The sequence below is a fragment of the Platichthys flesus genome, chromosome 11 (assembly GCF_949316205.1).
Source record: "Platichthys flesus chromosome 11, fPlaFle2.1, whole genome shotgun sequence".
NCBI lineage: Eukaryota > Metazoa > Chordata > Actinopteri > Pleuronectiformes > Pleuronectidae > Platichthys > Platichthys flesus.
Window position 1 is genome coordinate 5,744,559 of NC_084955.1, and position 23,899 is coordinate 5,768,457.

The 23,899-nt window shown below is 40.5% G+C and overlaps 5 protein-coding genes across 5 annotated transcripts; 3 read left to right on the forward strand and 2 right to left on the reverse strand.

The window, feature by feature from the left end:
• Positions 1 to 877: 877 nt before the first annotated feature.
• On the reverse strand, positions 878 to 5,818 carry psma2a (proteasome 20S subunit alpha 2a). The gene is made up of 8 exons (XM_062399408.1): positions 5,680 to 5,818; positions 5,077 to 5,153; positions 4,316 to 4,448; positions 3,142 to 3,264; positions 2,979 to 3,060; positions 2,138 to 2,211; positions 1,940 to 1,997; positions 878 to 1,822 (listed from the first exon to the last, which is right to left on the reverse strand). The coding sequence occupies exons 1-8, from the start codon at positions 5,718 to 5,720 to the stop codon at positions 1,706 to 1,708; spliced, it is 705 nt and encodes a 234-aa protein (XP_062255392.1). The 5' UTR covers positions 5,721 to 5,818; the 3' UTR covers positions 878 to 1,705.
• Positions 5,819 to 6,416: 598 nt separating this feature from the next.
• Positions 6,417 to 8,254, forward strand: mrpl32 (mitochondrial ribosomal protein L32). The gene is made up of 3 exons (XM_062400152.1): positions 6,417 to 6,605; positions 6,703 to 6,881; positions 7,708 to 8,254. The coding sequence occupies exons 1-3, from the start codon at positions 6,512 to 6,514 to the stop codon at positions 7,957 to 7,959; spliced, it is 525 nt and encodes a 174-aa protein (XP_062256136.1). The 5' UTR covers positions 6,417 to 6,511; the 3' UTR covers positions 7,960 to 8,254.
• A 2,062-nt stretch (positions 8,255 to 10,316) lies between these two features.
• Positions 10,317 to 12,720, forward strand: zmp:0000000930 (telethonin). The gene is made up of 2 exons (XM_062399563.1): positions 10,317 to 10,594; positions 11,169 to 12,720. The coding sequence occupies exons 1-2, from the start codon at positions 10,461 to 10,463 to the stop codon at positions 11,527 to 11,529; spliced, it is 495 nt and encodes a 164-aa protein (XP_062255547.1). The 5' UTR covers positions 10,317 to 10,460; the 3' UTR covers positions 11,530 to 12,720.
• On the reverse strand, positions 12,221 to 15,984 carry ccdc127a (coiled-coil domain containing 127a). The gene is made up of 4 exons (XM_062399561.1): positions 15,858 to 15,984; positions 15,076 to 15,210; positions 13,810 to 14,054; positions 12,221 to 13,704 (listed from the first exon to the last, which is right to left on the reverse strand). The coding sequence occupies exons 2-4, from the start codon at positions 15,203 to 15,205 to the stop codon at positions 13,258 to 13,260; spliced, it is 822 nt and encodes a 273-aa protein (XP_062255545.1). The 5' UTR covers positions 15,206 to 15,210; positions 15,858 to 15,984; the 3' UTR covers positions 12,221 to 13,257.
• A 157-nt stretch (positions 15,985 to 16,141) lies between these two features.
• Positions 16,142 to 23,829, forward strand: sdha (succinate dehydrogenase complex, subunit A, flavoprotein (Fp)). Its single transcript, XM_062399560.1, has 15 exons — positions 16,142 to 16,264; positions 16,932 to 17,015; positions 17,200 to 17,361; positions 17,537 to 17,680; positions 18,359 to 18,523; positions 18,630 to 18,778; positions 18,885 to 19,009; positions 20,611 to 20,779; positions 20,916 to 21,111; positions 21,409 to 21,580; positions 21,859 to 21,977; positions 22,126 to 22,237; positions 22,358 to 22,488; positions 22,941 to 23,054; positions 23,138 to 23,829. The coding sequence occupies exons 1-15, from the start codon at positions 16,202 to 16,204 to the stop codon at positions 23,222 to 23,224; spliced, it is 1,992 nt and encodes a 663-aa protein (XP_062255544.1). The 5' UTR covers positions 16,142 to 16,201; the 3' UTR covers positions 23,225 to 23,829.
• Positions 23,830 to 23,899: the final 70 nt, after the last annotated feature.

A 23,899-nucleotide genomic window follows, 5' to 3' on the forward strand; every position in this document is an offset into this window, starting at 1 on the left:
GGTAACCGGCCAAAGCTGCCGCCGGGAAAAATAGATCCCTTAGAAAAATCGTAAATGAACTCAAATAGTGAAGAGTATTTTATCTTCAACTCAGCGATGATGAAAAATATATTCGTTACCGCGTATTTTACCTCAACGCTCACGGAGTAAGTTTAAATGTAACATAGGCGGAGAGATACGTTCACAATTTGAAAAGGTTTCCCGGTTTGTTACAGCGCGCTCTACTCCATCTGCGCACCAGCGCGCGCTAAATATGTACACATACTGGTTTATGGAAACGTCATAGATAAATTGTGTTTACAGATATATTATAACTTATGTTATTTGAAGTTTATAAACAGTCTTTACGTGTTCATTCATACATGGACTGTATATACAGATTTCTTATAAACTTAACTTATATATTATTTTTAACTTTATAGACAGTATATGTGATGTCCTTACCTTTATACAAATAACAAATTATAGGGAAAATTATAAATTATAAGATCGTGATATACATTTGTAGCCTCACTAATGCCACAGCTAATAGTGCAAGGTGCATTAGTTTGTTTTCGTTGTCATATCAGATAAAAGTAAAAGTGTAATGTATTCTCTTTGCATAAAAACTATTAACATTTATTCAAGATTTAAGTATTATTCTTAAAAAAATTTTACCGCTCAAATCAGTCTGCCCACTTCGATAATTCCATGCACAATGCTACTCAGTTGTGGATGTGGAAAGGGTCTTAAACTCATTTTTAAGTCCATCTTTTACTTTGAGGCTCCATATATTTGTTCTGGATTCATATCAAGATAACACACATTTAATTATAGCATGGCTCTGAGCTGCCATCTCCAAACAAAATGATATATAACAGAGTAAACACAAACCAAATAAACTAATTTTGTTTTATTTGAATGGGACAGATTACAGAAGAGAAAATACAAACTCTAGAATTGTTTCTAGCCTGAAAAAAAAAGTACAATGTGTAAAACTGCTGTACAGGCAACCAGATCCTGACTGTAAATTCTCACAATATTCCATTGTATCCTCCCTTCTTTTTGTCTTTTGTTTATTCTCCTACTGCGTGTTGAGGGACAGATGAAATGCAGGTGGGTAATGATCAGGGACACGTCAATGTCCATGATCAATCACCCCCCCAGACAGATGTAATAGTTCTTATAGGCATTTGTATTGTTAGCATTTCAGTTTGTTTTGCCAGGTCATTTGTCACACTTGGTAATGCTGGAAAGCAGTTGCACTTTGCACAAATACTTAATGCAGCAGTATTAAATTTGTAAAGCGATGGTATTGCTGTAGCAGCAGAAATGAGAAAGAAGAAAAGTGAAGGATTCAACGGTAGACTTGAGACTTCACTCAGACCCCACATTCCTTTCTGTAAGCACAGCAGCCAACTGTCTCATGTCAAATTTCACAAAGCCAATTAGTTGTGAGACAACATCTGCCATCTCGCAGCCGATGAGTTTGTTAATGCGCTTGTGAGTGGTAGCCAGGTCAGCTGCACACACACAAAAGCTATCTCTTTAGGTGAATAGCTGTGGACTAGTCAGATTCTATCATCTCACATTAATAATCTTGAATAAAGTCAAGGTATGAAAATATGAATAACCGTGGATTGTGTCATGAGACTGTTGGCTACTCTGCTGCTGTGTCTTTGTCTTGAAATGTGGCCAGCGAGCCCCCGCACCAGGCAGGACCTGATCATGCGATGGCAGCAAGGTAGTCTTTCACCTCTGCTGGGGTGAGTCTTTTGAAGCCGGCCTCGTTGCAGATCCCCACCTCAATGTTCTCCTCTGTCATCTGACCCTCAAAACTCTCCTGTAACACAGAGATAGAGCAGTGTCAATGACTGAGAATAATAGTGGAGAAAAACAGTGTATAAGTAAGAGAGTCCAACCAAACTGGGTATTTTTTTTAAATGAATAAACAACATACCTTCAATGTCAAGATGGCTGTGTGGATGGCATCTTCCAGTTCCAGATCATTGTTATACCTGGAGATGGAAAACAAAGTGGTCATCTACCAGTCTGTGTCGTGTTTATCAAAACCCAGCACATATGATCATAATCCACATTTGTACTTGTAACATGATTTTCAGGATTAAAAACTAAATTAATAATTGTAGACGCCTACCTTTTCTCCAGGAATGTTTTTCCATTAACGTAGTTCTTTCCCATGGCTGTGGCTTTCCATGCAAAATATGCACCCTGCCAATCAAGAAGAAAAAACTCTTTAGGCCTTTAGGTATGTTAACGTCTGAAGTACAGAGAATTAAAAATAACATAATCCTCACATTAGAATCACTGCAGACTGAGGCCTACATCCATATTACTACATTCTAATTTAAAATTGCATCTCTGTTACTATGTTCACGCCTGTCGTCAACACTTCTTGGGAGCACTGCTAAACCCATTTTAGGCTGGAAACACTGGAGCTACAAAGTAGTATGGACGTGCAAAAACCCACATTGACTTCCTGGTTCTTGCGAGTCAGGACTCAACTGCCAACAATGACAACATATACACTTCGTCTAAGTAACAATTCCATCTCACTGTCATTCCAAGATATGACATCCCTTCTCTTACTTTTCACCATTCTCGTTCATATCGGTTAATTCTCCAAGTAGGCAACCCAGTGCAGAGTAGGACACCTACTTCCTGTGTACACTGCCTTGTGTAGGTGAATTGTGTTAGCTTGAATAACTGATAGGGATTACTGATGGGGAGCTAAAACACTCATCTGGAAAAATATTGTTTTAACTTTAAAACCAAAATACATCGTAGAATGGATGTAGCCTGAGGGGGAATGTGTAATTGCTGAGCACATTAGAAACAGACAGGATCTGCATGTTATACACAGTATAACTAACAGGTTTGTGTATCACCTCTTGGAAATTATCAGTTAACCCAAGAAAAAATGAGCAGTTCATTCTTAAAAGCAATTCAGATATATTTTGAGTATGAAAAACACTTACAGAGGGGTCTGACTGGAACAGGTAGGGCTGATCTTCATCCCATCCAGCTATCAGCAATGATACGCCAAATGGACGCACACCACTGAAAAAAAAGACCACAAGGTAAATATTCTGACTGAACATTGACGTATCTACATATTCATGCATCTTAGTTAATACACACCCAGACTGTGTGTACTCCTGCATTACAGAGGCAACTCTCTGGACAAGCTGGCCTGTGGGAATTGGCTCCTGGTAAACCAGAAAGTACTGTTGCGCCAACTTCCGGGCTCGTCGCACTAGAACTCTGCAAAGAGAACACAACTCAATAAGCTTTTTGAATATGTGAGGTAAGGCAGTCAGAAAAAAGAACTGGGCAGCTTCTGGATGTTTTCATGTACAAAGCCAACAAAGGCCTGAACTGTTTGTTAATCTTCTACACACAAATGATTATATGTTATTCTTACAACCACTACGCATGAAACTCATCAATGTAATAAATGCCTATAATTAATCTGTAGTATAGCATAGTATGCATGGCTGCAGCCGTACTCGCCACGGAGTTTGATTGTGTATATGTGAACAATCTATCAAAAGGAGCCTGTTGTCAGTTTTCTCGGCCCCTGAACGTGATTTCTTGCTAGGAGCAGATGCTGGTTTCAGTCACTTGCCAAGAGCTTCGGCCATTGCTGTATTTACCACACAAAAGTTTATAAAATGCCGTCTGAGCAGCGCTAATGCTATATTGGCTCTAGTTTTTCCTAGACAATAGAGGCTAGCCAGGATATAAAGCTTTGGTTAGCAAGCTAACTTCAGTAAAAGAAAAATAAACAGATAAAAATAGACATAACCAAAAATTTAAATCGGTGTTGCTTTCTACCACTGGAGACAGCTGTGGGTGACAAAAGGAATGAAGTTTGATACTGCACCTTTCCTGCTAGTTACTAATTTAACTTGTATCGATGGCTATGTAGCAACAACAGTAACTGGCATACAGCCTATTTAAGCTCAAGTCACTGAAGAAATATACAATACTGCCAGTAGTACAAGTCTACACCACCGGGAAAAAACAAGCCATCAGTAGCTGTCTGGAGACTGGAATATCAATAAAAATACTTTATAGTATGCTTTGCAAATATTTTCCAATTTGTTTAAAATGCTTAAAATTGCATAACCTAAAAAACATTAACTTACATCAAATGCGATAAGACTAGGAATAGTTTTGTTGTGTCTGCTTCTGAACAATGTTTTTTTTTTCAATGTTTTTCTGTATTGACATTTAGAAGCTAATGGACATCACATAGAAAGACACTCGTCTGAAATTAGAAAAGAAAGACAATCGGTTTAAGAGGACCCACCTGTAGTCAGGCCCCATGCCACTGTAGACCATGCCTATGTGCTTAGTGATGGGCTCCACTTTATGGACACTCTGCTCATCATACAGAATGGACTTCTGTTTCTTCTCTGTTGCCAGGACAACTCCATTGGAAGCTGAAATTCAATGAGAATACCAAAGTTAATGTCAGCACAAATCCAAACTTGTGGTAATATCGAATATCTAACTTGTTTAATCTATGTAATTAAATGTAATGCAGCCCCTAAGGATGATGTTAACAGCTTCAGTGTGTCAGGGTAACTCATCCACTTGTTCAGATACATGACAAGGCTTTGATTGTTATGACAAAATGCTGTTCACATATAGGATTAACTATAACGTTAAATTACTAAATTAGCATTTTGAGTTTTGTTTTTGAGGTTGAAAATTCCATACTGGTAACCACTAGCACATTTAAGCTTACGTCACACTGGCATCTGCACCTGGCATTTAATCCAGGTCAAAAGAAATTTCTCCAAAGCAGTGACACTATGTCAGAAATAATTTACATCCAATTTCTGTATAAAAAAAAACACAGTAATGAATGTTGCTGCAGATTGTCATCCTTTCAGCAAACAGTCTAATGTGTAACGTATGTGGTTTATTATCCAATATCATTACCACTGCATATCTAAAGCATTTTCTATAATTAATCCACAACCTGTCAAAAACCATCAAAGGCCAGTGGTGCAGATTTGACCCAAACCCAGTTTATTATGATTCACGGTTTCCAAGAGTTCATACCTTTGATGCCAACTGAGGGAGCTCCGGCTGCTACAGCTGCCAGTGCATATTCAATCTGGACCAGTTTCCCCGAAGGGCTGCAGGAAGAAACACAGAGAAGGAAACTACGTTTACATGCTGCAGAGTGGAAGAGAAAAGTACTTAATTTAATGCAGATTCACCAACAACTTTATTCTGAAAACCGGAATTAGCGTTAGCAATTTCCACAGGCGAAATAGAAAGCAAAAGCTAAAACAACTGACTCATGTGAGCTAAGTTAGCGCTAGCTAAATAGACACTTGCCTCTATCATGAAGCACCGAGCCGTTTCAGTCTGTTCGGTTATTTGCTCAAAAACAAAACATTTTCAAGGGTTTTAAATATCTGCACCAGGGAGACTAAAGATAAGAGCGTTTCATTTAGAAACCTGTTAGCCGCCAAGCTAGCAGTTAGCCGATTCATTGCAATGACAGTGCATCAACTACAGAGGCTCCCGAAACTCTCTCCCCAGATTAAAACAGAGATATGTGCATACATTTGATCAAACTGTGAAAGTGTCGTAATCACTATATGCAGCTCTTTTATGTGTCTTTTTTCATTTTATGATAATTTTAACAAAGTTTACCTAAATGTGGTGAGGGAGAAACTGTAGCCTCGTTCCGCCATCTTGTTCGTCTTCCTGTTCTTCTTCTTCTTCTACTGTGAGTGAGCCGTGAGTTGTAAAGCTGCTTCAGTGTGTTTACCGCCGCCTATAACGACAGAGCACACACCACCTCCCGTGATGCTATCAGGAGCTGAAGCATTGTGTCTGTAAACAAATACAAATGACAGGTTTGGTCTTAGTCTTATGAGATTGAAATTATATTTTTAGATCAAGTATTTTTTATTAAAAATTATATTTCGTTTTCTTAATGGTTCATTAACATAATTTACATTTTTACATGAATGGAACACAATTGGTGTTAAAGTAAGAGATTAATCATAAATCAATGTTAGTTGTACAGTATGTCCATATCAACTTTATGAGCTTGAAATTAAATAAAACAAAAATAATTAAAAGTAAATCAAATGTATTCTTACTACAACATTTGTAAAAACATCATTACATATAAATAGTAATACTCCAAATTAAAGTCATAGAATAAACTTTTTTTTGAGAACAAATATTTATGGAACTGTTACTAATCAGAAGATAACCGATAAAGAAAACGCATTAAGTTTAAACTATCTTGACAACAAACTTGATTTGGTTTATGTTTTTGTTATGTTGGTACTTGGAGGGCGTAATTTGGTAGTTGACCATTAGATGGTAGTGAATCACCATAAGCCGTCTTGTCTTCCGGAAACAAACAGAAGAAGAAGTTTAGCGTGTCGTCGCCGTGTAGTGACGTCATCCGACTGAGTGACCGAGAGCTGTCTGACATGTTGAAAGAAGAAACGTGCTGGCAGATTTAAAGATGAATTTAGCGGCTTTAGTGAACAGCCTTAGATGCTCTTTGCTGCGCATCGAGAGCAGGCTCCTGCAGGCGGCGGGATTCGACCCTCATCTGGGTGAGTTCACCGCCTGGAGCTCTGGACATTCACATCAGCTAACGGATCAGTGACAAGAGAAGATGCATGTTGGTGTTTTTATTTCTCCTGTATGCAGCTCCGGCTCTGGCAGTCAACGGTCCCAGCTTCCTGCCTCAGCTCCAGCCTCAGGAGGAGCAGGAGCAGCCCTCTGCTCTGCAGGACAGTATCATGTGGATGGCAGCACCCAAGAAGAGACGAACCATAGAGGTCAACCGCACTAGGAGGAGAGCTGACAGCAATCTCCTGAAAGTTAAGGTACACAAGACTCGGGCTTGAGCTAGAGCTCCTAAAAGAGGCTCCACCCACTCATAATTCAATTTGTTTAGAGTACAAACAGAAGGAACCCTACAGAGTATAATGGTGTTCATAGCAACGTGCTTAGATGGTGTACAGTATGTCCATGCACAGAGTGTATATACACCATTAGTCAAATGTTTGAGAACACCCACATTTCAAGGTGAGATTTTACTCGTGTGTATTGGAATATCAGCAAGCCTAAGTCCCCTGAATATCCTTAAAGGGATAGTTCACTCAAAAATGAAGCATCACTCATTATGAACTCACCACTATGCCGATGGGGGGGGCTAGTTGGAGTGTTTGTGGCTTGTTTATTTTTAAGCTATATAGTATGCAAAGCACTTTAAGCTGTATTTCTTATATGAAAGGTGCTATACAAATAAAGTTTATTATTATTTTATTATATCTGTGGCAATTCTGAGCGGGCAATTAAGGTTATAACAAAAATTCAAGATAAACTAAACTGTTGTATTTAGGACCCCTGTTGTTAAATGTGACTGATGATGCACATTAATTCATTAGCACTTACATCATTTTGGAATAAAGGTATCAGTACACCTCTAATTTATCACAATAATCCACTAAATTTGATCTTTTGAGACTAAGTTTGTACAGAAGTTGTTCAAGAACTGCATTTATCAGTGTTGGGGATCAAGCTGAGAGTTAATGAGGAAACAGGAGTCGTAAACGAAAGACCTGGGTGTTTATTTACTGTTGTCCTGACATATCTTGATCCACATCTTCACTCTCTTTCTTGCTCTTTCTCTCTCGCTATCTCTCTCAGACAAACATCGAGCCGTGCTCAGAGTGTGGTCACTTGAAGCAGAAACACATCCTGTGCGGCGTCTGCTACTCCAAGGTGTGCAAGGAGACCGGTCGGATTCGTCAACAGATCCAAGCAATGGAAGGAGGCCCGCTGAGGGTGCCCACAATGGAGTCGGTGGTGCTGTATGAGGGCGAGACACCAAGCCAGCAGGACAAAGACAAGAGGATAGTGGAGAGGGCCAGGAAGAGGCCGGCCTGGTTCAGCTCATGATGTCTTTTTTGATACAGTGAATGGCACATTTTGTCCTGGCTGTTATTCAGTAAACGAATAACTAATATAATTCATCAGAGGAGATACAGTTTTTCTTCAATCTGAGACAATGCTTTATCATGAATGTGTTGGTGGAAAAAAAAATCTAAAATTTAGATACAACTACAGTCTTTGGAGTTTGTGCAGCAGGACATCATTGATCCTTTTGTGTTATTGTTTGTCAGACTTGATGGCAGTCTGAGAGAAATTTACTGTAAATTTGAATGTGTGATAATAAAGCCATTGTTTGACTAAAGTCATTTTATGTTTGTTACTTCTTTACGTTTTAAATAATAAGTGAGCTCTAGTAATGGCTGCATTAGTAAAACTAGAATGACTCTCAGCAGAGCGCATACCTCAGTCAGGGCCCAGGGTTCTTCTTCAATTCAACCAGACTGCACCAAATTACACACACGCACAGACATAAGTCACATAAATATTAATTTTTTCTTCAACATCCATAAATGATTTCTTCAGAGACAAGTAAAAATGTCAATTAAAACAACTACTTGGAAAGTAATACAAATTTTGGATCCGCACCAAGATTTAGTGGGATCTCCCCTGACCCATACAATATTCTTCCACCAAGGCTCGTGGTAAAACAGTTTTTGTGTAGTGCTGCAACTAGCAGACAAATGCAGATGAAAACAACCTCCTTGGTGAAGGTAATGAAAGTGAAGTTTACATATTGATATTTCCCACACCATCTTCATCAACCACCTGTCTGACCACCTCTGCATCACTGGTAAAGCTCTTCCTTGGATCCAGTGCTACCTCTCCTACAGGATCCAGTTGTCAATATCAGAAACTCCTGCTCCTTCCTAGCACCAGTCGACCTTGGCGTTCCTCAAGGCTCTGTTCTTGGCCTCTTCACAATATACATGCTACCACTTGGTCAGATTGTCCATCACCATGGACTACTGTTAAGCTGAGGACACTCATCTATATCTCAGCACCAAACCCTCCACCCAACTTCCCCCACAGTCCCTTTTCAACTGCCTCCATGGCATTAAATTCTGGATGTCAACCAGTCTTCTCTAACTTAACAGCAGTTAAACAGAGCTCTTGGTTGTGGCTCCCAAGGGCCTCCTCCAGAGGGTGGGTGACTTGCTTATCACTAGAGGGCTATACGATCTGCTCATCCTGTGATGTCCGCAACCTGGGAGTTATCCTGGACTCCACCCCTAATTTTTTAATCCCACATCAAGTCTGTCACCAAAAACTGCCATCCACCACCTCAAAAACATCTCAAGACTGCAACCCTAACTTTCAAACTCTGTTGCTGAAATGCTCATCCATGCCCTTATCCCCTCCTGCCTGGACAACTGCAATGGAGTTCTGTTTGGGGTTCACAACAGACCCCTGGAAAGACCCCAGTACATGCAGAACTCAGGGTTCTCACCTTTTCTAAGCCCTGGCAACACATCCAACCCTCATCCATCTTCACTAGCTTTCAGTTAAATCCTGGGGTGAGTCCAACATACCCACTGCCTAAGTCACACAACCATGCACCCTCTGATTCAGTTTTACACAGCAAATGTGTTTGACTCCCACCTCTCCTTTACTTTGTCCATCATAACAAAAATAAAAACAGTATCTGGGCGCACAGCTGTTCAACTCAAGACTCTTTCTTTGTAAAATCGAACTCTCTTTATTAAAGTGATGCATTCGGCGGGCTTTTACTTTGAATGTAGTGTTGACAAGAATTTGTCACTCATAAACATCGGTTTTTGTAGCGCTCAGCATGAATCTGGCCAAGGTACTTGAATGGCTTTGGATGAATGTATCGGATTACTGCTGTGAGTTAGTGATCTGTTCAGCTGTCTCTTTCCTGCAACATGTGAGAGACATCTGATGACTGGGAAGAAATTAACTCTGAAGTAATGACGTGACCACTGGATCCATCTTAATCAAACAGATTAGTCATTTTATACTTCTGTCAACACGCACGCACACATGCGCGCGCATGCACACCACACACACACACACACACACAAACACACACACACACACACACACACACACACACACACACACACACACACACACACACACACACAGGGTAAGTTCGACCTTACTTTGTTCTATGAAGTCAGTGAGGATTCACACTCAACTTTCATCTGGATCCATGTGGTCGGCTCACGTCATGGAAAGAACTGAAGCTCCATTTCAAATGAAAACCAACCTTCAGGATGTTTTGCGTGAGGACATTCACTAGATTCACCACAATGTGATTCAGACGAGTAAAAATAGAAACAAGACTTGATATTTAAGACGTTGCCAACACACACAAATCTCAGACTACTTGATAACTCAGAGACACACACATTGGCGAGGACACATTCTTTTTTTATGAGATTTTTTATAAAAATATCAAGTAGGATTTAGGTGAGAAAGTGAAAAGAGGGCCTTTCTGGTGCAGACGGACAAACTGACGTCCACGCTCTTGACACAAACACACCATGCACTGTGTTAGCAGAGGAGGCTGCTACCTGGTGAATTCCCACTGTGATATTCACGAGGACAACCAGTGGAGGAAGGAGAGCCTCCAAGCATGTTGGCTGAGCCTGATTATTGAAACAAGACCACAATACAAGTAGGTTGATCTCCTATGAAATTCAGCTTTATTCTGTCCATTATGAAGTTTGTTTGGCATTTGTAGATTTGCATGGTCCAGTGTTCAGTATGATGTGGTATGAAGCAGAACAGCAGCAGTTTTCAACCGTACTTTGTGTCAATCACTCTTTGCCAAAATTGATCTTGTTGATTCTGCTTTACTTTGGTTGAAAATTACTCTTCATAACCTGATTGTGATGCAGGTCTATACGTCAGCTATGGATATAAAATATTTCAGGGACACATTCATGTATGTCCCGTGGAATCATTGCACACTTAGGTGTGTGGAAAACAAGACCAAAAAAATGTCTTGGAAAGATATTAGACATTTATTGAAAGTATTTTCACCATGTCAACACAGAATACGACAATTTTGATCATTTTGGTGGGTGAATCTAAAAACCTTTCAAGAATCCCATGGCAGTAAAACACTTTAGACGTTTGATGAGGTCATAAATCCTACCAACATCAGAATCGCATCTAACCAAGAGCAGTAAAGCAGCAGTTTTACAGAGTTTAAAAATCATCAGTCTGGTGTTTGTATTATGTTCCAGGCTGAAACTGTCGGAGACAGATAACGTCCGCAGAGAGAGTTATAAGCTCCAACAGGTGGTGCACTTCATGGTCCAGAGGGGCCCCAGTCAGACAGTGATGCTGGGGACTCTCAACGGAGCTACGAAAGAGCACCACCTACCTGTCCTCCACACCGGCAGGGACCCAGGCCCTGCCAGAGCCTCCTCTGGCTGCACAGTGGAACAGCCAGCCACACAAGAGCAGGTGAAAGATGAGTTGAACAAGCAGGAAGTGACTGACACAACTCAGGTCCTCAGAAAGCCAATCAGAGTGAACTTCAGAGCTTCCAGCCTGATGTCCTCTCCAAGAGAAAACTCTCATCGGGCGCAGAGGAGGGAGTGAAACAAGGAGGTGAAGCTGAAGGAACATCGGAAACTGTGGCTTAAAAATTACAACATAACATTTTCTCTTGTTGTTCACTTGCTGGTATCTGTACGTTAACATTTGCTTTAACGTTGCATGAAATAGCTACATTGAGTCAAAATGAAAAACCTAATGAAATGAGCCACTTTTATTTGTATGAAACTTCTGCACAACACATGTTCTGACTTAGTATTTGAGTATCATCCATATAAAACTCTTAGAAAAAATGTTTTTGACTTCTAGAAGTTATGTTAGAAGTGTATTGCTTGTCATAATTAAAACACTAAAAAGCTGTGAAATATGTTGTATTGTGGGAATAACACATTCTGAAGTTAATCTTTTAAGATAACGGTTATGCCCCTGGAAACTATATATTTTTCATATTTTCAGTGACTTCCATACAAAGCTCAACGAATATGCGCTAGAAACTATTTGTGCTTACTTGTTTATATTTATTAATAAATTTGTAACATTAGAGAAAAAAAATCATAAATGTGCATACATAATGTGATAGGACTATAAATATGAGTATCAATGTGTCAATTCTTTCTCTGTATTCCTGTTGCACAGTTTATACAATGCAGAATTAGTTTCCATGTCACTACTGTGCTATTCTTAACAGCAAAGACAGCACCTACTTGTGGTAAAATAAAAACATTGTAAAGAGACCCCCACAAAAGTTGCTTTTATAATCGAAATACATCAGTACTTTTGAAAGACTGAGGTGAATAGCTGAATAACCTAGAGGAGTAAAAAAAATTGTTTGAATAATTGAACTGAACAGTCAGCGACAATACATCCGACACTCACCAAGCTAGATTTCAATAAACAATCAATTCCAGGCCTTCAATGTGTTTTTTATTTTATTTTTTTTCTGTAGCAATGTAATGGGTTTCAATATAAGCGCTGCTTTCTGATCTGTTCCCTTAAAATGCACATGCACCTGAAATAGTCCTGTCTCCCTCCTGATCGACTAAAGACTCCCACAAAACCAGACTGAAGACGATAACTGTCCCACAACCGTCCATCAACATATAAAAACCAAGTATCCACACATGTAAGAGCACTGACAAACTTAACCATGTTTTATTAATGTCGCCAGTGTGTTTTAAACGTGTATCTGTTTTTGCTTCAATGTAGCATTTTCAAATAAAAATTTCCTGATGAGAATTTTTTTTCTCTGCGTGTTACCTGGGACGACAAGCACCATTTTTTAAGCCATCAATTTATAACAATGACAGAAAGAGCAACTTTCACACACTTACTCAACTGGAAGTGATTCGTGGCCCTTAGACGAGCTCAGTAAAATGAACACAGAATTTCTGACCACCTTTTCCAAGGGTATAAATAGAAAAAATAAACCTGTATATGTAATCAAGCATTGGTTGAGTATCCAATATGGATATTAACAGAGAGATCATAATGCATATTTGTGATTGTAGGTTTTCCCACAGTTAATTTAAAGCTAATGACTCTTATCTGGAGCGTCTGAAGTAATGGTTGTTCAACCTGACAGAAGTTCTCCTCTTCTCTAAACTCTGAGATGAAGGATGGAACTCTCAGCTGCTGAATATGATCTTGTTGAGATTAACCTGTGTGTTTCCATAACATCCCTGTCAAGTAAGGATAATCCCTCAGAATGAATAATACATCTTCATTTTCAGTGCACCTCAATAGTCAATTAAAAAACACCAGCCTTGTCTTTTGTCACTTTGTGTGAAGCTGGATTTTCCCTCCTAATATGGCTTCCTCAGCTTTCTTGTGTTTCTGGACAGTGACCTGCAGCTGCCAATACTTGAGATACACCCACATGAGGCTTCCGTTCTTCCTCTTGTCATTGTTTAGCAGGTCAGCACAATGCTTGTCTCTCTTAAAAATGTCCATCAGGTCAGACTCTAGGTCTAGTTCTGCCCCGATGGGTTCTTTGACGACCCTCAGAAGCATGTTCTTCTCCATCTCCAGCCGCTGATCTCGAGGTTGGATGAGGGAACAGTAGGCATTCTGGCGTTCTAAAAGGTGACCCTCTAACTCCTTCAGGGTGGTTGTGGCTCTCTGGCACCAGTCCTGCTCTCGTTCCAGGGCATGATGCAGCACAGCTCCCGCAGCTCCGGACTTTACCAGCCTTTGTGTCTCTTCCTCCAAGGCCTCTCGCTCCTTGTTAGAGATAAGAAAGAGCTTTAGTTATCGAGAAGAAGCTTCAGGTTATGGAGGAAAAGTGAACAATATCAGAACTGGAGGGCCAGTTGATGGAGTTTTTACCTGTTGTAGCTGTTTCCGCTCTTCCATCAGCTGCTGGCTCTGTGAGATCATGGCCTGTTTGTAGCCTTTCACCCTCTGTTTCTCCTTCTCTAGCTCCAGCTCTAGTTTAGCAGCTGCCCTGCGCCTCTCTGTAAGGGTCTCCCTGTACCGTGCCTCCATCTTATCTCTCATGGTGGACACATCCTCGTCATACTGGGCTCTGACCTTCTGGATCTCCCTCTGAGACTCTCTGGTCCAGATCCAACCTGTTGGAGTGGTGGAAGATAGGATGCAGGCGTGAGAAGATATCTCAAGTCTTAACCAACTGCAGCAAATAATACAGATTTTCTAAACCTGCTTAGCTGCAGGTTTTTAAGCGACAGTAATGTGGCGACTGTATGACCTGAGAGTAAAAATTATCAAGCATTCAAATGATAAGCAAGAGTGTGTTTTACCTCGAAAACGTGGCTTTAATGGAGCAGATATAAAAACCTGATAACATTTGAAACTTTTTAACACCATAATAGACCTTTGTCAAGTACAACAGATGTGAAGGTTTATTGAAATCCCACAACTACGTACACTGTCAAAACTGACTAATAACATTATAGACCATGAAATGTAAATAACATTAAGAACTACGTAATCATAGTTAAGACCTAGCATATAATATTTTAACTTACTACAACTATTAAAGGCCTCAAATTCAGATGACTGATTTTTGGACATAGCAGACCACGCAGAAATTCTGAAAACTGCTTCTGGTTGCCTTGATGCCATTTTAAGTCTTGTGAGTTAAATGCTTAAAGTTTTTTTTAACCTGTGATAACAAAACCGAAACATAAATATCAAGATTTAGAAAGTAAAAGATTTTTTTTTCTGAGTTTAAGTGTAAATGTCACACAATCGACAGGGATGAAAACATAACCACACTAGCCAAGTTAAAGGTTCTGTGTGTAGAATTTAGTGGCATCTAGTGGTGAAGTTGCATGTTGCAGGTTGAGTACCCCTCACCTCACCGTCCCCTTCCAAACATGAAAGAACCTGTGGAAGCCTTCAGTTGAGGATCTGGTCCTGTCGTTAATATAGAGTTTATTAAATATAAGAAGGAGGGTGAGGTGAGGGGTATTCAGCTGCAACATGCCACTTCACCATTAGATGTCACTAGATTCTAAAAGCTGAACCTTTAACATTGTTTGTGAAAATACATGTACACTCAACTCCTCAAAAGCTGTGTTCCCGTATTTGTTAGCTCATACACACACACACACACTAATTCTAACTTACGAAATGCAGCAAGTCCCAGCATGGGGACCAGCAGGGCGTAGTTCCATTGGTTGCCATCCCCAGCCCCCGCCCCCCTTCCTCTGGCTTCTGGTTGGATGTTCCATCTGGGGGGGTCATTCAAGTTGTTCATGGAGGCTGTCAATCACACACATTCATAAACACAGGGTAAACAGACATCAGCAATAATGGACATGTTTACATACAGATTATGGGCAGATGGTGAAGTTAAAATGTGCAGCACAGATGGAAGGATGTAACTGAAGAAGCACAGGTATCTCATTAACACTTCTAACACTGATGCCAATGTAACAAGCAGGAAGATACATGCCAGCACTTGGAGGTATAAACTGGTTTGAAGACATAAATATACACGTATGATTATGAAGCTAACTGCCATGCCTCTGTTTCTCCAGCAGGGTCCATTGGTCTGGTTTCAGATCCACTGTGCACTGTTATAAACAGAACTGTGTTCGAAAGCTCACGCGTGGCCTTTGCAAATTGAGTGCAAACAAACAAATTGTGTTGCATAAAAACATCGTTAGCATTTAGCCTTGTTAGCATACGCCAAAACACAGCAACAGCGAAACCAGTCTGGCATGAGTCGGAAATTTGACAGCCCGTCTAACCACAATATTGCTACGAGCTAACATGCTAGCTAACGCTTGGCTCGCTGGTGAATGCTCGCGGTAGCATTTGAATATGAAGCCAACACGGGGCTCTACAGATCTGTATTGTTTAGAAGCATCCAGTGGAGGGCTGTGATACACGGTGCTGCGTCTCACCTTGAAGGAAAAGTCTAGGTCACTTATATATTTGTTCCTCCTCACCCTGATTACACAAGTTTACGCTTCAGCATTCCAACTATACCAAGCGGGGGTGCTACAGATGAATCGTATATTCACCACAAACAAATTTGGTGCAGAATCTAGAGTCCTTATATGTGTAATACTATTTAAAGGTTTTATGGTAGCGTCTCTTTGGATAGAATAAAGTTTAGAAATTCATTTAGCGGTAAACCATTAGGTGCAACATATACGACACCCCCATATCTGACGGTGGTTTGGTCCTGTGCAGCAGAATATCCCATCCTCCGTCGTGTTTCAACCTCGGTCCTACAATTGACAACATGGCGAGTGTCCGTGCCGCGTCCCGTCTCCTCTCCAAGAGGGTTTTATCGAAATCAAAAGCTGTGAGTTATAACAATACGACTTTAAACTCTTGATTTATCTTTAAATTACTTGTTTATTTCGTCTGGTTGCTTTTTCCGAGCATAAAGGACAAAAGTGGACGCACTTTGAGCTTTCGTAACCAGCGCATTCCCTCTTTCGTAACCTGTGTTATGTAGCCGGGGGTTGTTTCAATGTGACACCAAGAAAAAAGCTTTTTTTACCAGTCTAACTAAAATGTTCCTCACAGTTATTTCATCTGTAGTTGGTTGAAATCGTACATTGTTAGTAACGTTTACAGTAAACTGTCAACAGAGCTCTGTCAGCGAGTTAATAACAGGGACTTCCGCTGCCCTTGTGGATACCTGCTAGCTGCTCATGTTAACATGCTCAATGATAGAGGATGAGATATAACGTGTTTCTAATGAAAGCTTTCGACTAAAATAATTTTTAGTTAATGCCACAGGTTTATGAAACATAACTTATTTATTATGTATTGTTGTCGGGGTGCTCGTAGCAATACATAGTGAAATCCACCTTTGATTACATACTATTTATAGCATTCTACGATTATTAGCAGTCTTTGATTTCTCTAGATAAGGAAGCGTCATTATTTGATTAAATTTTGTTTTTTAAATGTGTTCTGTTTTTAATGTCTCCTCTGTTATAAACTGTATTATTTTCTGTCAGGTGCCTGCTGCTGCAGTTCTGGGCTCCAGGAACTTTCACTTCTCCATCTATGGCAAGAAGAACAATGCCAAAGTATCAGATGATGTGAGTGTGATTTGCTAGAAATTTCAGTTTGTGTGTTCTCATATTGGCCTCTGCATTTGGTGTCTATATAACACTTACTGTTGGGGACATTTTTTAAATGATGACAGCAAACTAGCCTTACGTTATGCATCCCTATGAGTTATCCTGAGGTTTGACAGTAGCGTCTCTCCTTCATTGTTTGCAGATCTCTACTCAGTACCCAGTTGTGGATCATGAGTTCGATGCCGTGGTGGTAGGAGCTGGAGGGGCAGGACTTAGAGCAGCCTTTGGCCTGTCAGAGGCTGGCTTCAACACTGCCTGCATCACCAAGCTCTTCCCCACCAGGTCTCATACTGTTGCTGCACAGGTACAACACATTTCATCCATTAATTCTTGAGATATATTATTTTGTATGTTTGTTTGCATAGTGTCAGGTTGTCCAAGTCTTTCTCCATGTTGAAAAAAAGCTCTACAGATTTGTTTTTTTATGCTTCAAGTAAAGACAATTGATTGGAGAATTGAGTTGTCGTCTTGTTCCACAGGGTGGGATCAATGCAGCTCTGGGGAACATGGAGGAAGATGACTGGAGGTGGCATTTCTATGACACAGTGAAGGGATCTGATTGGCTGGGAGACCAGGATGCAATTCACTACATGACAGAGCAGGCTCCTGCAGCTGTAGTGGAGGTAAGATCTAGCTCAGATACCCAGTTGAAAGTTAACTGCCAAAGGCTGGCCTCTGACCACGAAAGAGCTAAACCATTCAATTAGAACGTACAACATAGCATGACGAACCCCCCCCCCCCCCCCCCAAAAAAAAAGCAAGCAGCTACCTTATATAACATGTTTAAATTAGGTTTTAAAACTTAAAATCATTTGAATAGTTGGGATAATTTGTTTTATATATAATTCAAATCACATCATATACTAGCCTGCTGTAATGTTGGTACACTGTAATGAAATGTATAATAAATCAATCCTTACACTGACAAGTCAGTAAATTTCAATTGCATGAAGTGTAGTACAGTTTTCATAATGGTTCACGTGCTCACCGTTTTAAAATATTGTCCAATTTCATATTTGTTATTGCACCAGATTATGATACAGTTTTTATATATTTTTTAATGTGCTGGTTTGCAAGTTAGAAAGATCGATTTTAATACATTTAAGAAGATGGACCAATAGAGGGTGATGTATTTTAATACATCTATTGTAAAATTCTAGTTAAATACATTTTAAACACACATATGAGGGTTATGGATAGACTGGCTCAGATTATAAACCAAATGCTGACCCTTTGATTGAGGTTCATCTGACGCACAATAATTGCAGATCAGGAACTCATGTTGCCGTTTTACTTTCCAGCTGGAGAACTTTGGCATGCCGTTCAGCCGCACTGACGATGGGAAGATCTACCAGAGGGCATTTGGAGGCCAGAGTCTCAAGTATGGAAAAGGAGGCCAGGCTCACCGCTGCTGCTGTGTAGCCGACAGGACAGGACACTCTCTACTTCATACACTATATGGACGAGTAAGTACACGCCTTCTCACCTTCTTTCTCTGACTCCGTCCAAACATAGTTATTTTGTGAAGCACAGTTTTATCTGAATTTCCTGTATGTTTTTTTTTTTGTTCAGTCACTCCGTTACGACACCAGTTACTTCGTGGAGTACTTTGCCCTGGACCTGCTGATGGAAAATGGAGAGTGTAAAGGAGTAATCGCTCTCTGCATGGAAGATGGATCCATTCACCGCTTTAGAGCCAAGAATACTGTCATTGCTACTGGGTAGGCGACGCCAAAATAACACAACTTAGCTTATAGTATGTCTTTACCATAGTTTTGATATGATATACATTTCTTCACGAGTGCACGTGTGTTTCTTTCCTTCCAGGGGTTATGGAAGAACCTATTTCAGCTGCACATCTGCCCACACTAGCACAGGAGACGGAAATGCGATGGTGACAAGAGCTGGCCTGCCCTGCCAGGACCTGGAGTTTGTACAGTTCCATCCTACTGGTGAGACATATAGATTTAAAGATCAAGTTATGGAGTAGTTCAGTTTCTGAAGAGTTAACCTGAGTCTTGTTTTAACGACTCCACTGCAGCTAAATATGTGTACGTACGTTAAAGACATGTCTGGATTTCTTAAGCCATTTTCAGACATGACCTGGTCAAATCCGGAGAATTGGCTACAGAGTCTACCAGGAGTTTGCCTTTCACATTGTCTTCTGCATTTCTGTGGACATTACACTTGGAGGCCAGGGTGACATTTGCGTGCACACATGCACCTCCTCTGGAGAAAATACGAAGGAGCTGCGCAGTCCAGTGCGTGTCTGAAAGCAGCGTTATAGTGATTTTAAGTAATCAAGATATTTTATCAACGACAGTTCAAAGTCCATTTGTCAAAGTCGAGCCCTTAATGGTGTAGTAAGAGTATGAACAATCAGAAATGTTTTTCATTCTCAGTCTATTCACACTTTTATCTAGTGGTCAATGTTATTCAATTTTTTCACAAGATGTAAACACTAATTATCTATAGTTTAATTCATAGACAACTGCTCAAGTGTATATGAGAGATAAAGAAAATTGACTTTGACACCAAATCCGTTTGTCTAATTGACTACATGGAACAATAATACAATTAATCTTTTAACGCTTGATGTTCTTTTATGGTAATGTGGTACTAAGGATTACATATTATTTGAACTCCCTAACTTAATATCTATGTTGTGCTTTTTATAAATGGGGTGGATTCATGAGTGTTCAGGCTAGCTAGTTGACATAAAGGTTACATAGATAAGTGGTCATCTTTATTTTTGTTCCTGCTGGACATTCGACACCAGAGCCTTCACTTACAAGTAGCCCAGTGATGTGACCTGTGGCAGGTCCTCAAAGGAGCCTCTAATTTAGGGACTTAGTTTGAAGTCTGTGGTTACAGAAATACAGCACAGTTTGTATTGATCAGTTGTTTTAGGTATCTATATAAGTGTTTTAATTTCAGTGATAAAAGACTTTTAGCACTTTTAGCATTCACCAGCAGAGGATGCAGACTCCTTTGTATGAGCTCACAGCACTGTAACAAGCTAAATTATTAACACAGTTAAATCCCTTTTTTTAAATCATAGAATAATTTTGTAACAAGAAACTGGCTTGTATAAAAATAAGTTGGCATAATTTAAGAAAGATAAGGCACTTACTATTCCCCCCCCCCCCACACAACTATTAATGAGTGTGAATCTTCTGGTGCCTGAGATGAAGTAAAATCTCACTAAATGTCAAGATGAATAAACTCATCACGTTGTTATTGACACATTATTATACCGTAACAAATTGGCAATAACGCAGTGAGGATTTTTAAGATTCCTTTGAAGTCCCTTACTCCTTGTAACTGAGCATTATTAGTCTATTATCAACATTGGGATTGAATGATCTAATTTAATTTACCATGGTTACACAAAGGAATAATGTTGTGCCCCATATAAAACTGGGACATTATTGTGAGGACTAGTATCAAAGTCTGCCTACTATGATGCTATTCCTAGATAAATAATGACTGAGCTGGATCGCGACCATCAGTGAGTCGGACAGACTTTGGTTTAACGTGTGGATCTCTACAGGGATCTACGGAGCCGGTTGCCTGATCACAGAGGGTTGCCGCGGTGAGGGAGGGATCCTGGTCAACAGCGAGGGAGAGCGCTTCATGGAGCGCTACGCACCCAACGCCAAAGACCTGGCCTCCAGAGACGTGGTGTCACGCTCCATGACCATCGAGATCAGGGAGGGCAGGTATGGACTGAGTATGAGTCAGAAATGAAATGTTTCTGTCACACTTATAATTACAATTCCTGGGAGATTGAAACCACTGAACAGGAAGCTGCTGATTCCCCTGTTTTTAAACCCCAGACGGTCTTCTTTTGTTCAGGGGTGTGGGGCCGGAGAAGGACCACGTGTACCTGCAGCTTCACCACCTGCCTCCTCAGCAGCTGGCCACAAGGCTGCCTGGTATCTCGGAGACAGCCATGATCTTTGCTGGAGTCGATGTCACCAAAGAGCCCATTCCTGTCCTGCCCACTGTTCATTATAATATGGGTGGCGTTCCCACAAACTACAAGGGACAGGTAGGTCACATTTACCCACGCACGCTAGAGATGTTTTGATTCCATTTTTCCCTTGGTACAGTTAAAAAAAATACCAACAAATATTATTTATCACGTGCACCACATTGTTACATACGTTATACATAGCTGTTTCACTTGTGGGACTTTCCACCGAAACTAAAATACTTAAATGATGTGATAGCGGACTGGTACATAGATTTACGTACACGCTGTTGGCCGAACCTGCACGTTCAGCAATATCTGAGGTATTGAAGTACTTTGCTAGGAGTTTGACACACTGCTTTTTTTTTCCCACAGGCGATCACTCATACTAACGGAGAGGATAAGGTGGTTCCTGGACTGTATGCCTGTGGTGAGGCGGCGTGCGCCAGTGTCCACGGTGCCAACCGACTGGGTGCCAACTCCCTGCTGGATCTGGTGGTGTTTGGCAGAGCTTGCGCCCTCACCATTGCAGAGGAGAACAAACCTGGTGAGGACCACTGTTGGATTGTTTAATCATTTTCGATGCAAAAATTTGAAACAAGAACAAAAACATACAATCATAAAACCTGGAGAACTTTGAAAAATCCTGTCAACTTTCCGCAGCTCTTTTACACATAGAGGTGCAGGGTGATGAGATTAGAGAAGTGTCAATTCTTCTTCTGTTTTAATATCAAATAACACCACTACTCCATAATTATAGCTGATATCAGAAGTTTTAGTGCATATCACTTCGCCGCTTACTCTGATATGTTGTTCTCTTTTCAGGAGAGAGCCTGTCTCCTCTGAAGTCCAGTGCAGGAGAGGAGTCTGTGGCCAACCTGGACAAACTGAGGTTTGCTAATGGAAGCCTGAGAACCTCTGAGATCCGTCTCAACATGCAGAAGGTAAACACACTAGCAAGCACACAAACCGATGGCAAACTGACATAGTGAAAAAGGAAAACTCTTTGGAAGTGTGTAATCACTTAGCTTCACTAACATGACCTGTCTAGAAACATGATTTATGTGTGTGTTTATCCGCCTCTCTATACAGACCATGCAGGCTCACGCTGCAGTGTTCCGTACTGGCTCTGTCCTGAAGGAGGGATGCGAGAAGATGGATGTTATTTACAAGAGCATGGATGACATCAAGACCTTCGACAGAGGTTCGCCGCCTAACTGTTTTCCTGTTTCTATCAGTTTACAATTCTACGTGAAAAAGATTTCCCTATTTGTCTCACTGTAAGGCAAGATACTTAAAGTATTTTTACCTCCCTACTTTCCAGGCATTGTGTGGAACACAGATCTGGTGGAAACCCTGGAGCTGCAGAATCTGATGCTGAATGCCGTCCAGACCATCAACTCTGCTGAGCAGAGGAAGGAGAGCAGAGGAGCTCACGCCAGAGAGGACTTCAAGGTCGGTTTTATCTGAATTTATCAGAATATATCAGTGGTCTTCTTCGATGTCTTCTTCATGTCTGACACCCCTTTTCATCCTGGGATAATTGTATATTCTTTTTCTTCATCAACACAACCACTTGCTCGCTGTTAATCCTCCGGATAAATTCCTGCTCTATTCTCACATGAGCTCATTTAGACAATAACCATAGTTTTTACTCTAAAGGGCTGTCAGGAGAACCTCTGGAGAATGTCCGTAGCAACTGATTAGGGACATTTGTGTGTTCACATACAGCCCCTCCTGATTATTTCCAGAGATTATCAGGAGTTCAGTGCATGTTGTAGTAGTAGTAAAGAAGCTGAACTCTGTCTTCTATTCTAAGCTTACTCTGTTTTCCTTATTGTGTCTGTATATAATTTCAAAAACAAGCAAGCATAACAGCCACTCCCCTCTCTGTCACTGTATTCCAGGACCGTATGGACGAGCATGACTACTCCAAGCCCGTGCAGGGTCAGGAGACGAAGCCTTTCGAACAGCACTGGAGGAAACACACTATGTCCTACGTTGATCCCAAGACTGGCAAGGTACGTCCAGTGTGTTCTCTACATTTTAAGGGTAATGGTGTGTGTATACATTTAATACATCTTTTGCCTTTGTTTGATCACAGGTGACCCTGGAGTACCGCCCCGTTATCGACACCTCTCTGGATGAGCAGAACTGCGCTGCCGTCCCACCTGCCATCCGCTCTTACTAAGAGACCTCCTCTTCCTCCGCTGGTCCCCTCCCTCATCTCCGCCTTACTCAATGAGTGAATTTATGATCTATTATTTAACAAGATACGTTTTCTGTAAAGGAGATTGTGTTTTGGGACAAGTTTTGCTTTCAGTTGCACATTTGTACTCATTTAGAAATGGTTAAATACACAACTGTCTTGTCGACGTCATCCCTTTGTGTCACTTTCCTGCTTCCTCTCATTTTTTGTCTTGTGTGTGCATCAGGTAATATTAACGTGCTCTTGTGACCTCTCATGCTGTGTGAGTTGGTTTTCTATAACCATATACCTTGAAACACTCGAGTGTGGATTTTTCAGCTTTTAGCTGACGGGCACAGAAAAATATAAAAAGGAATAGTCAGCTAGTTATAAAACCTATGTGTGACTTTTTGTGATGACACTATAGTTTCATTTCGTGGTGTTGCATTGCATTAAGAATGTAAGCAGAGTGACAGTTGTTCAAATCTGAGAAAGCTTTCAAATTCAAGCTGAAGTGAGGAGATGATGGAAATTGATGGAAGTCGCACCTCAGAGGAAGTGTTGAGTTTGTAAATATTGCATAAATGTACAATAAACATGGCAACTTATATTGTATGTACTTGTTATACTTCTATGTTAAATATGAAGTAGTCTTTTCTCACTTACCATTGCCTTCAG